A 13,632-nucleotide genomic window follows, 5' to 3' on the forward strand; every position below is an offset into this window, starting at 1 on the left:
GACACAAAGTGGAAAAATGAAAATGGACAAGGACTTCACATATAATATGCATTTGGAATATTTATTTTTGACTATTAGCTAAATTAAAATATTATTGCTAGTGTACATATATACAAAAAAAAAAAGATATTAGTTACTTGTATTTGTAATTGTGACGAATTATTGTATTATGTTTTCTATAATGTTTTATTTTTTTCGTTGTTATTATTTTTACTCTGTCAAAAATAGCTTCGATACGAGACAGAAGTAAGATCTGTGATTGTATTGATCTATGTTAGTATTATTTTTATTGTCTCGAGTTTGAACTATGAGTATGAAAAACTTTATTAGAGAGGTTTTTTCTTAAACGAAATTCACCTGAAACGAATTTAAATTAATCAAGATTTCAACAATGGTGAAGCCAATATAATTGAGATTTTCACGAAGGGTTTAAATTAAAGAAGAAAACATACGAAGAAGTCGAAGGGTGTTCAACGCCTTCGTATATAAATAACTGGTAAAGTTGTTGCGGTGTAATCAGGAGGTCACGGATGTTCAAGCGGTGGAAACAGTTTCTAGCAAAGTGCAAGGAAAAATTGCGTACAGTAAATCCTTGTGGTCCGACCCTCCTCCAATCCAACGCATAGCGAAAATTTTAGCGCATTGAGTCTCCATAAATAATGTAATATTTTGTCGAAACAAATTCAAATGAACCCTTGCAACTCTCTCAACCATGTATCCTCCCGATCATATAGATGGCTATACATACATAAAAAATAATGTATCCTCACAATCATACATGACTCTGTGCCTGAACTCAATACGAATATCAGATATCGAACGAAAATTCAAAAAAAAGAGTTGAATATAGCTCAACATTATCTATTATATATACATAAAAAATAATCTATCCTAACGATCATACATGACTTTGTGTCCGAACTCAATACGAATATCACATACCGAACGAAAATTGAAAAAAAAAAAAAAAAGAAGTGATGAGGGAAGGATTTTGGAAGTAAGTGATTAGAAGGATGTGAGACAAGTTGGTGGACCCAATACGACGTCGCATATGGACACGTTAAGGGTTGTGGGCTCCAATGACAATACCATCATCTCCCTCTCCTCACTCTTCTTTCATCATACCGTATTCAAAATTTACTGATCCGACTTATTCAAATCGACACACATTTTCATAAAATAGTTTTTGATTTCTTTAACTCTTTTACTACTTATAAATCTTTTTATCCCTTTATACAATCTTAAGATTCAATACGAGAGAACGTCAGAGGATAAGTTAAGTTTTTGTGAGTAATATTGAGAAATATACGAGCAAGCGTTAGAGCTTTGAGTTTAATGTTATTTGATAGGGTAATTTTTCAAAAGCCAATTTGCAAAACTTAAAATAGGAACGAAATTAGAATATATTATTTTATTTAAAATAAAATGCGGGATAGAAATACATACATGTTATAAGATAATTTAATAACAATAAAAAATAACATCCAATTAAGGCGATCTCTACTTAACAACCTCTAAATCAATATTATTCACCATGTAATAATATTTATTTTTGCATAATTATTATTCACTGAATAAATAATTTAAGTGAATAGTTTATTATTTGAAACCAAAAGTTGTATTACTCACTCTTAATCGATACAAGAATATATTATTTTATTTGAAAAAGAATGCAAGATAAGAATACATACATATGATAAGATCATTTAATAATAATTAAAAATAACATCCGATTAAGGCGATCTCTACAATAACAATCGCTAAATCTATATTATTCCCACCATAATTATTATTCACTTACTAAATAATTTATTACATTTTACTCTCTGTATAGTTAGATCGTAAATCATATGATCCTCGAACTTACTCTTTGAAAGTTTTGATCCCCTCTCTTTTAATAATTACTTATCTATGATTATTTTTGCAATATCTACATAATAATCTCTCAATCGTTATTCACCACATAAAAATTATATCTGAATTATTATTCAAAATATAAATGATTTATTTCATCATACTTTCGTATGGTTAGATCGTAAATCATCCGATTTCTAAACTTACTCTTTAAAAGTTTTGATCCCCTCTTTTGATAATTAGTTATTTCTGCCTATATAAATAGTTTATTTCGTTATATTTTCCATATATATCGTAAAGTAGACAGTCCTTAAATTTACATTTTGAAAGTTTTGGTTCCCTTTTTTGACATTTATGTTATCTTTTTTCATTTTTTTTTTGTAATTTTGAGAAAAATAAGAATGTAAACTAGTGATAGAAAGAGAAGAAATTTCAAATAAAAAAAAATATATATTTTTTAAAAATGTTATAGATATGTGTTTGTGTACATACATGACACCTAGTACACACATAGAAGAAAAATCTCATTTGCATTTTTTGTGAAAATTTCATTTATAGCAAATAACTCTCTTACTATGGGATGATTCATTGCTATTTATCTATTTTCTTCTCTCACTCTCACTCACTCACTCATTCAATCTTTTCATAAACTCAAAAGTTTCGTTAATTCGAATAAAACTTTTTTTTTCTTTTGAGAAGATAAGGTCTGTGAGGGAAAAAATAGATTTTTTTTCATTTTTTTTTTTTTGGTGAATTTTGAAGAAAAAGATAGAACAAATTCAAGAAAGATGTCAGCAGGGTCATCATCCGCCGTGTTTCTTGCAATGAGAGAAGAAGAACAGATGAAACAACAACAACAGCAACAACAACAACGCGAACTTCTTTTTCTCCAACAACAACAACAGCATGGCGTACCGCCATCCTCATCAACAATTCAATCTCAACAAGTACCAACAAAAAAAAGAAGAAATCAGCCAGGAACACCAAGCAAGTATCTTATATATATGCCAAAAGTTTTTTTTTATATATATAAAAAAAAAAGATTTGAAAAAAAAAAAGTAAAACTAAAAAGGGGGTTTGAGTTCTCCTTGTTTTCATCAAAAAAGTAAAAAGAAAAAAGGTGATTTGATTGTAAATTCAACTTTACTAGAAAAAAAAAAAGAAAAGAAAACCAAGTCAATCTTGAAAGTGAATTCATGAATTTTATGCAAATAAAAAAAAATAAATCATTTTATTCACTTTTTCATCAAATCTTTGCAAGTAAAATTTACTTATGTTTTGCTCATACTCTTCAAAAGTACTAAGAACTAGTTATTTATCGAATCTTTTAAAAGCTATGTATTTTTTTTGAAAATTTGTTATAGTTCTGATATCATTTTTCAAGAATTCGAGCAACATAGATTTTCTTGACATATTGTTTGGAATCTTTAAAAAAAAAACAAAAAACAGTTGAGTGCTTGTTGAGTCCTCCAAAAACTATACATTTCTGGATGATTCGATACGCGTACAACAACATTTTTTAAAAAGGTTTCAAACAACGTAACAACGTAGAATTTTCTTGATATGCTGCTTGGAATCTTCAAAAAAATAAAAACGGTTGAGTGCTTGTCGAGTCCTTCAAAAACTATACATTTCTGGAGGATTCGATACGCGTACAACAACATTTTTTTTTAAAATGATTCAAACAACATAACAACATAGATTTTCTTGATATGTTGCTCGGAATCTTCAAAAGAGCTATACACTTCTTTTAAGGATTTTTAAAGGGTTTGAACAACGTAACAACATGGATTTTCTTGATATGTTGCTCGGACTCTTCAAAAGAACTATATATTTTATTTTATTTTTACGTTTAGAACATCATTTTTGAAGTGTCTGAACAACCTAGATTAATTAATTAATCTCTCTCATGAATGTTTATTTTTTTATTTATTTGATACATTTCTTGATATTTCGCTCGGAATCTTCAAAAGAACTATACATTTTTTTAAAGATTTGATACGTTTATGACAACATTTTTGAAGTATCCGAACAACGTAGATTAATTAATTAATCTCTCTCTTGGATGTTTATTTATTTATTTATTTTTGTTATTTTTTTTTTTTTTACAGATCCAGATGCAGAAATAATAGCATTATCACCAAAGACCCTAATGGCAACAAATAGGTTTGTATGTGAGGTATGCAACAAAGGTTTTCAAAGGGAACAAAACCTCCAACTACACAGAAGAGGACACAATTTGCCTTGGAAATTAAAGCAGAAAAGTACAAAAGAGTGTAAAAGAAAAGTTTATTTATGTCCAGAGCCAAGTTGTGTACATCATGAACCATCAAGAGCACTTGGTGATCTTACTGGGATTAAGAAACATTATTCAAGAAAACATGGTGAGAAGAAGTATAAGTGTGAGAAGTGTTCAAAGAAGTATGCTGTACAGTCTGATTGGAAAGCTCATACTAAGACTTGCGGTACGCGCGAATATCGATGTGATTGTGGCACCCTTTTCTCCAGGTATGTATGCAGCGTTAACCGTCTCGTCTAAAAATTTAAGTGCTTGGCTAGGTATATGCAGCATTATATTAATCGTCTTGTCTAAAAGTTTGAGTGCTGATAAGATGAATGGATGAAAATAAGCGAATATTAATATCGATTTTGATTGTGGCACCCTTTTATCTAGGTATGCACCATTAACCGTCTCGTCTAACCAACATGGGTTGTGGTGCAGTGGATGGGGCTGCTTCACCCTTAACCAAAGGTCGAGGGTTCGACCCTGGGTATGGAGAAAACTCTGTTTGGGAGCGCTGTCACCTTAATGGGCCCTGCAACGCGCGATCCGGATTAGTCGGGGCTCCAATGCGGGCACCGAACACCGGACGGAAAACAAAAAAAAAGCGTCTCGTCTAAAAGTTTAAGTGGTTATAGAAAGAATGGATGAAAATGAGGTTTTTTGAAACCCCATTTTGATACTAATGATTAATCATGTGACTATGGTACTTTTTGTCTTTTTAAGGTTTGTGTTATTAATCGTCTTGTCTAAAAGTTTAAGTGCTAGCTAGGTATGCAACATTAATCGTCTCATTTAAAAGTTTAAGTGCTGGCTAGGTATGCAGCATTAATCGTCTTGTCTAAAAGTTTAAGTGCTGAATAAGGTGAATGGATGAAAATAAGCGAATAATAATATCAATGTGATTGTGGCACCCTTTTCTCTAGGTAAGCAGCATTAATCGTCTCGTCTAAAAATTTAAGTTGTTTTAGAAAGAATAGATGAAAATGAGGTTGTTTGAACCCCCATTTTGGTACTAATGATCAATCATGTGATTGTGGAACTCTTTGTTTTTTTAAGGTTTGTGTTATTAATCGGCTTGTTTAAAAGTTTAAGTGCTAGCTAGGTATGCAGCATTAATCGTCTCGTCTAAAAGTTTAAGCGAATGTAGAAAGAATGAATGAAAATGGGGTTATTTGGACCCCATTTTATGGTACTAATTAACAATCATGTGATTGTGGCACTTTTTTTTTTTTCTTTTAAGGTTTATAATCAGTCGTCTTATCTAAAAGTTTAAGTGCTGATAAGAATTAGAATTAGGACGAATGAATTAAAAAAGATGTTTAATTTCTTCATGTTTAAAAAAAGAAAAAAATTAATTGATTTGTTATTTGAAAATCTATTTTGGTTCTAATTAACAATCATGTGGTTGTAGCATCTTTTTTTTCTTTTCAAGGTCTATGTGTATATAAACATTTGTCTGTCTTATCTGAAAGCTTAATTAAATCTAGATAGAGTGTAAGAAAGCATTATTACTACAAACATATGTATTTTTCTCGTGAAAAATATGACATTGATAATGTTCCGATAAAACGTCTGTGAAAAAATTTGCGAATTTCTAATAATAAAAGAGGGTTTTTTTTTGTTTCGTCTAAAAATTTAAATCGTTAGAGAGACTATTAAGAAGAAAGTTGATTTATTTTTTTGTTTTTTTTTCTTTTGATTTATTATAAATACACAACCCAATTTGGTACTAACAATCATGAGGATTATTTATAGGTCAAGTGATAAATCAAAAATAGTTATGACTATATATCTTTTTTGATTTTAGGGCTTTTACATTCCCCATGTATGATGAAAATATTAAAGAAATTAAAAATAATGGAAAAAGTAATTTCCAGCTTTTCCAATAACAGTTACAGTTCTTTTTGGACTATATCAAATTTTTCTTCTTCTACTTTACTTCTTTAAAATAAATATTAATAAATTAACTCTTTTTGTCTGTTTCTTTGTAGGTTTTGTTTTTGTCTTTGGATCTTTTATTTGCTAGTACTACTAATTAGGACCAAAAATAAAAGTAAAAAATTAAATGTAATACCTATTTAATTATTTTTTTTTGTTCTAATTTGTCTGTCTTCTTGAATCGAGGTTTATTGAAAATAACTTCTTTATATTATCTCCGAGGTAGAAAAACGAATTACGTATATTTTATCCTCCCCGTATCTAACTTTATGGGAATACATTGGATATATGATTGTTGTGTTGTCGTTGTTTATTATCGGTTTGTTTCAAAAAGAATATTTTTCTTTTTAGAATTTCTTTATTTTAACTTTATTGTGATATGATTAATTTTCTATGTTTACGTATCTTTAATTTAAAATCACAAGGTTCAGGAGTATATTTTACTTTCTAAAACTTGTATTAAGTTAATTAAATTAAAACGGAGAAAGTAACTCTTTAAAATAAATTATTTAATTTTTATTGTTCATATGATATATTTAAAAAGCTATGATTAAGGAATATTTTGCTACATTTATATACCCTTAATTTAGATAACAATTCAAGACTCGAAGACTTCTTTTAAATTTTTTAAAAACTATGTGCTTTAAGTTAAAAATTAGATAAATAAATAAAAATTAGAAAAAAAAAATTATAAAAGAAATTAAAAAAATTGTCTTTTCTAGGAACCATCGTCCTTTTATCTGTTTCTTCTTATTCACGTGTTGCTATGCCATGTTGTAAAATATTTTGTATTTTTGTAAAATATTTCTATTTTTATTTTTGTATTTTACTGAATTGGAAAGATGCTCAAATGTTCAAATTTCTTTCATCTACCTTTTTTTTATGATAATGTTTTACATTTTTAGACCAAATTATATATATCTGAAATTTTCTCTTTATTCATATGTAATCACTGCTGTTTTCTGAATGAACTTTATCATATGTGATATTTGAACATCCACATATAGCTAATAACAGGAAGGCGTCTTGAAATAACTGGTAAAGTTATACGTTGTCATGTGATTAAGAAATCACGAGTTCAAGTTGTGGAAATAACTTCTTACAAAGGTTGCATAAAATAAACCCTTATGGTTAATTCGACCCTTCTCTAGACCCCACAGATAGCGAAAGCTTTATTAGTTCATCGGATGACATATATATATATATAGAGAGAGAGATAGAGAGGGGGGGGGGGGGGGGGGGGGGGGGCGGACCTACACATAAATTTTGGGTGCTTCGGCACCCACTAAAATCGACGCGGAATAGGTATAATTACATAAAAAATATACGAAAGTGGGTATAAATTATATAAAAGCACCCACTAAACAAGAAGTTGGTTAGGTGCACTGACATTTAGGTTGATCTTAAAGCTCTCCATTGGTAGGTGTGCTCGGGTAGTTCAAACTTGGTTACGTTGAGGTGATTTTTTTTATTTTTTTTTTATAGTAAGCACCCACTCTCCGTAAATCTTGGGTCCGCCGCTGGATAGATATATATATAGAGAGAAAATGGCTTCAAATATCAACTCTTATAAATGTTGAAATTTTTTTTTTTTTGGAGCCGAGGTTTATCGAGAACAACTCCTTTATCACACAAAAGTAGGAATAAGGTTTACTGTCCCAATCTCACTTGTGAAAGTATACTGAACATGTTACTGTCCTCGAACCCCATGCATAACGAAAGTTTTTGTGCACCAAACTGTCCTTGTTGTTGCGTATTCACTCAGCTCGTAATCTCACTTAATGAGAATATACTAAATATGTTATTATTTTTTATTCGTTGTTAAAGGCAGTATAAAACCTTTTCATGATTTTCCTCTGCTATATATATTCAACATTTTCATATGTATTGTAATCTATTAAATGGGAGATCATAATAATTACTTAAATGAATGAGTTTAAGTTCTGTGCATCGTCAGTGCACAAAATATTCTATACCATCAGTTAATTTGACCTGCTATTGCAGGTTACCCAGTTATTTACATAAAAATTTTAAAAGAAAAAATAAGGTAACCTGCAATAGCAAGTGAAGTTTACCTGATAGTGTAGAATATTTTGTACACTAACGGTGCACAAAACTTAAATCCTTAATGAATTAGTATCATCCACATATATATATATATATTTTCTAAAAAAATATTAGTATTTGATTCTTAATTGTCATTATCATCTCTATTCAACTCATGTTCAAGTCCATATGTTTATTGTTGACGTTTTAGGTAGTCTAAAAAAATTCTACTAATTGACTAAAAACATTCTAATTCTAAGTCTATTGATTATTTTTCTTGTTGACTTTATAGTATGTAAAATAATAAGTTATACATATAACTTAATATGCAGACGTGACAGCTTCATCACTCATAGAGCTTTTTGTGATGCATTGGCACAAGAAAGTGCTAGAAATCCACCAAGTTTGAGCACCATTGGGAGTCATTTGTATGGCAACAACATGAGCTTAGGTGGCGGCGGCAGCCTCGCGAAATTCAACTCCCAAATGCCAGATCATCAGGACATGCTGCATTTCGGGAGTAGTAATAACAGTAACAAGACTATCACAAGTGGTGGGTCTCACCACCTCCACCATCATAATCATCAGTTTGACCACAACAACAACAACAACAATCTCATGGGCCCATCATCCGCCTTTCGCCCTTCTACCGCCTTCTTTCAGCTTCCAGCTGATCAAACAAGTCATCAAGATTACGCGGGGGGTAATAAGCATCATACATCATCATCGTCTATCCAGGGCTTAATGCAACTACCCGATCTCCACAACAACGCGAATGTTGTTGCTCCTAGCTCTTCGAGTATGTTCAACCTGAATTTCTTCCAGAACAACAACAGCAACAACAATAACAACAACAACAACAACAACGACGACGTCGTTGTTGATAATGACAACAACAATATTTCTGGTGGTCTTGGTGGATTATTACTTCCTAGTCCTCATCAATTTAGCAACAACAATAGTGGTGAAGGTTCAAACAATTCATCAAACATTTTCTCACCTAGTACCCTTCTAGGTCATAACATGAGTTCATCATTTCCCTCTCTTTATGTCTCATCATCGATACCCGCGCCACCTATGTCCGCCACCGCCCTCCTCCAGAAGGCGGCTCAGATGGGTTCTACTACTAGTTGCAACAATAGTAGTACTAGTGCTTCATTGCTCAAAGTCTTTGGCTCCGCGCCTGGCGCTGGTGCTAGTGTTGGTCTTGGTGGTTCGTCATCCAGTGGCACGAAATCCGATCTTCACCCTCCACCACCTGTCAATTTCGCTGGTGTTTACGGCCACGAAAACCCTATGAACACTGGGAATCATCTTCATGACCTAGTTGTCAATGCTTATGGTAAGTACTAATGTTGCATGCATGTTGATATATATAATATTCTTTATCTAAAAATTTATACTGTTCGACCGAACACACTTTTATCTACTTAATAATGTTTGGCAGTATAATTCGAAATTAAAATAATTGCATCCATCGATGCATGCTGTCGATACCATGTTAAACATATCTTCTCGAACATCTCAATTAAAAGTGTAAACTATTAAAAAATACATTCGTATTTTTTTTTACTTATTTATGTCTTCAACATACATGACAGGTGCACAAGAACAACACCAAGAATATGGTGGAGTGATTGGAGGAGGGTACAACAACAACAACAAGATGAATGGTTACAATGAGCAGCCACCACAGAAGAAGCAAATGATTAATAACAATAATTTTTCAATGGAAATTGGGATGAGTGAAGAAGCTAATAGGTTAACAAGAGATTTTCTTGGAGTTGGTGAAATTGTAAGAAGTATGAATGGTGGAGGATCCAATAATAATCCTTTTGGAGGTGGCAATTTTCAGTGAAAATATATCAAAGAGTATTTATAGTGTATACTACTACTACAAAGTTTAGTGAAGAAGAAGAAGAAGAAAAAAAGGGATATATGCATCAAAAAGTACAGGTAACATTTAAATTATTATTCATTTTATGTGTCTTAGTATAACTGGTTGCGTACTATTTTCTGTATTTCATTTTATGTGTCTTAATTTTTACTGATTGCATACTACTTTCTGTGTGTTATTTTATGTGTTGGTTGCATATTTTAAATATACAAAAATAGATTTAAAAATAGAATAAGAGAGAGAGATATGTACCAAAAAGTAAAGGTAAAATTTAAAATATTATTAGATTTATATTGTGTATTTCATTTCATGTGTCTTTAGTAATCTGTCATGAGTCAGGGGTTTATAGAAAACATTCCCTCAACTTCATCTGAGGTAGTGGTATGAGTTGCGTACACTTTATCCTCCTCAGACCCCACTTTGTGGAAATACACTGAGCATGTTGTTGTATTTTATGTGTCTTATTTTGACTAATTGCGTAGTTTAAAAATATAAAAATAGATTTGAAAATAGAAGAAGAAAGAGATATATGCACCAAAAAGTAGAGGTAAAATTTAAAATATTATTAGTACTTTTTTGTGTTTCATTTTATGTGTTTTAGTTTGATTGATTTACTAGTTTAAAAATAAAAAAATAGATTTGAAAATAGAAGAAGAAAGAGATATATGCACCAAAAGTAAAGGTAAAGTTTAAGATATTACTGTTCTCTACGTTTCATTTTATGTATCTTAATTTGACTGATCGCGTTGTTTGAAAATATTGAAATTTTTTTTTGAATCTTGTGATAGTTATATACGTACCATACTAAAAATATTGAATAATATGCAAGAAAATTTTTGAATTCTGTGTTCGAAGATTAGATGGTTTAATAAAAAAAAAGAAGGGAAAATATATCTTACTAAATAATATATCAAAAAATAACATTCTTTTTTAAATGATTAATAAAGAGAAAGAAATAATATACTTAAAGGAAAATGAAGGCATTTGTTTGTTTAATTATTTATTTTTCATTATTATTATTATTATTATTATTATTATTATTATTTTTATTTTTTTTAAAAAAGAAAAGTTCTTTCCTTTGATAGAAACATGCCTGTCTGAATGTCAATTTTTATGTCTGTTATTTTCCTTTTGGCTGCAATCTATTGTTTTTTTGTTAAATAATTGCCCTTTGTCTTAGGATTCTGTACATACTTCATAACACACCATTTTCAAACTCTATTTTCATAAAAAAAATAAAATAAAATAAACTATAATACATGCAATTCATAAATTTTACATAAAGATTTCCACTCTGGATTAGGTCTTAGGTTGGAGCTTTGGGTATAGAATTATCTTCGAATATCGAATGCTTTACCCTTAAAATGAGATTTTTCAGTGCCAATATGGATTAGTTGGGTCCCACAAGAGATATCGGACACCGGAATGAGAAACCCTAAATAGAAAAAGATTCATATTGGAGTGATAAGACTCTTTTTTTTAATCGGAGGTCTCATGCTCGAGCTCTGAATATAAAATTACCTTTGGTAATTGGTATATGAAACCGGGGGCGGAGATGGTCCTTTTTCAGGGGTTCATCCGAATCTCCTTCGGTGGAAAAAAAATATCATTTATACATAATTAAAATTATTTTTATATATTTATAATAGTGTTGAACCTCCTCTGGCTAGGTTTTCTTCAAATATTGAACTCCCTATGTTGAAATTCTGGCTCCGCCTCTGTATGAAATAATGTTTTATTCTTAATGAAACTTTTTGTTGTGAATTTGGATTAGTTGGAAAATATCATTTATACAAAATTAAAATTATTTTTATATATTTATAATAGGTGTTGAACTTCCTTTGACTAGGTTTTCTTCAAATATTGAACTCTCTATATTGAAATCCTGGTTCCGCCTCTGTATGAAATAATGTTTTATTCTTAAGTGAAACTTTTCGGTGTGAATTTGGATTATTAGTTGGATACCAACAGGCAGATATCAGACATCGAGTGAGAAAATAATAATTGAAAAGTTGTGGGGAATGAAACTCACATGTACATGTATAGATAGTAATAATATTCCTTTGTTGTTTACATGTCTTGTCCCTCTCCAATTGCCATGTGAATGCATGTACTAAGTCACGGGTGTTGCCTAACCCTATTGGCACTTTGGATACTCCTCATATATACAATTCAAATACAATTGGATTATATATATGTTTCCCGATCCCAATATGCTGAATATATTGTTATGTGTTCTTAGTTTTGACCTAGGTTCTATCAAATACAGTCTCTCGATCTCATCTCTGAAGTAGTAGTACGGACAACATACACTTATCCTTCCCTGTCCGGTTGACCCTACTTTGTGGGAATACACTGGGTATGTTGTTGTTGTTGTTGTGTGCAGTGTGTTTTTAATTTTGAGTCAGGGTTTATCAAACTCTCTCGGCCTAACCTCTAAGGTAGTAGTACGGACTGCATATACTTACTCTTCTCTGACCGGTTGACCCTACTTTGTGGGAATACACTGGATATGTTGTTGTTATTGTTGTTGTTGTTGTGTGTTCTTAGTTTTGAGTTGGAGTCTATTGAAAATAGTCTCTTGACCTCACCTCGCTCTGAGATAGTAGTATGGACTGCATACACTTATCCTTCCCTGATCGGTTGACTCTGTTTTGTGGGAATACACTGAGTATGTTGTTGTTGTTGATGTTGTGTGTTCTTAGTTTTCAGCCGGAATCTATTGAAAACAGTCTCGCGACCTGATCTTTGAGGTAGTAGTATGAACTGCATAAATACACTTACCTTCCCCTGACTGGCTGACCCTACTTTGTGGGAATATAGTTGTATGTTATTGTTGTATATGTGTTCTTAGTTTGAATGGATGAGTTGAGCTAAATCTAAGCATAAAAAAAGTTCGAGCTAACAAATGAGTGGGTTAATGATTATTTGGGTTGGGAAAGTCGAGTCAAGATGAGCTGAATAATGAATCATAGCACAACTTGTTTAATTATAAATAGATCTTGGTTCTCAAACCATCACCATCGACAACGTTGACAACAACATATCAAGTAAAATTTCTCAAGCGGGGTCTAACGAGGGCGTGTGCATGTAGGCAGCCTTGACCCTACCTTATGAAGGTAGAATGAATGTTTCCAATTGATCCTCGACTCAAGTAAAACAAGATGTAGAACATTAAAATTAATTAGTTGAGATATTATTTATTTATGTCTCTTCATATACATTGTTAATTTTATCTATTTATTAATTTTTTAAAAATTATTTTTCATGAATATTTTTTTGCAGGGATATTCAAGAAAAGGTTTTACAATGGAGTAGGCAGCTGTAGAATGAAGAAGTTCTTGGAGATTTTAGCTGGAATTTAGAAATACCTTTATTTTAGAAAGTAAAAAAATAAAACTTTGTGAATTTTTTTTCTTTATTTTCTTTAGTTGTTTAATTACTTCTTGGGGGTATTAACTGCACAAAAATTTTAAAATTGCCTTTGGTTAAATTGAAAATTGGAAAATGTGCAAGTTTTTGGGCATTTGATGATGATAGATTTAAATATAATTGGTTGTTTAATTAGGTTTTTACATGTTTAATTATGTAACTATACTTATTAAGTATAGAG

The 13,632-nt window shown here is 30.9% G+C and overlaps 1 protein-coding gene across 1 annotated transcript; it reads left to right on the top strand.

Moving 5' to 3' along the window:
• Positions 1-2,360: 2,360 nt before the first annotated feature.
• Positions 2,361-13,586, top strand: LOC107838751 (protein indeterminate-domain 6, chloroplastic). Its single transcript, XM_016681937.2, has 5 exons — positions 2,361-2,841; positions 3,966-4,362; positions 8,455-9,464; positions 9,724-10,078; positions 13,305-13,586. The coding sequence occupies exons 1-4, from the start codon at positions 2,643-2,645 to the stop codon at positions 9,978-9,980; spliced, it is 1,863 nt and encodes a 620-aa protein (XP_016537423.1). The 5' UTR covers positions 2,361-2,642; the 3' UTR covers positions 9,981-10,078; positions 13,305-13,586.
• Positions 13,587-13,632: the final 46 nt, after the last annotated feature.

This window comes from Capsicum annuum, chromosome 8 (assembly GCF_002878395.1).
Source record: "Capsicum annuum cultivar UCD-10X-F1 chromosome 8, UCD10Xv1.1, whole genome shotgun sequence".
NCBI lineage: Eukaryota > Viridiplantae > Streptophyta > Magnoliopsida > Solanales > Solanaceae > Capsicum > Capsicum annuum.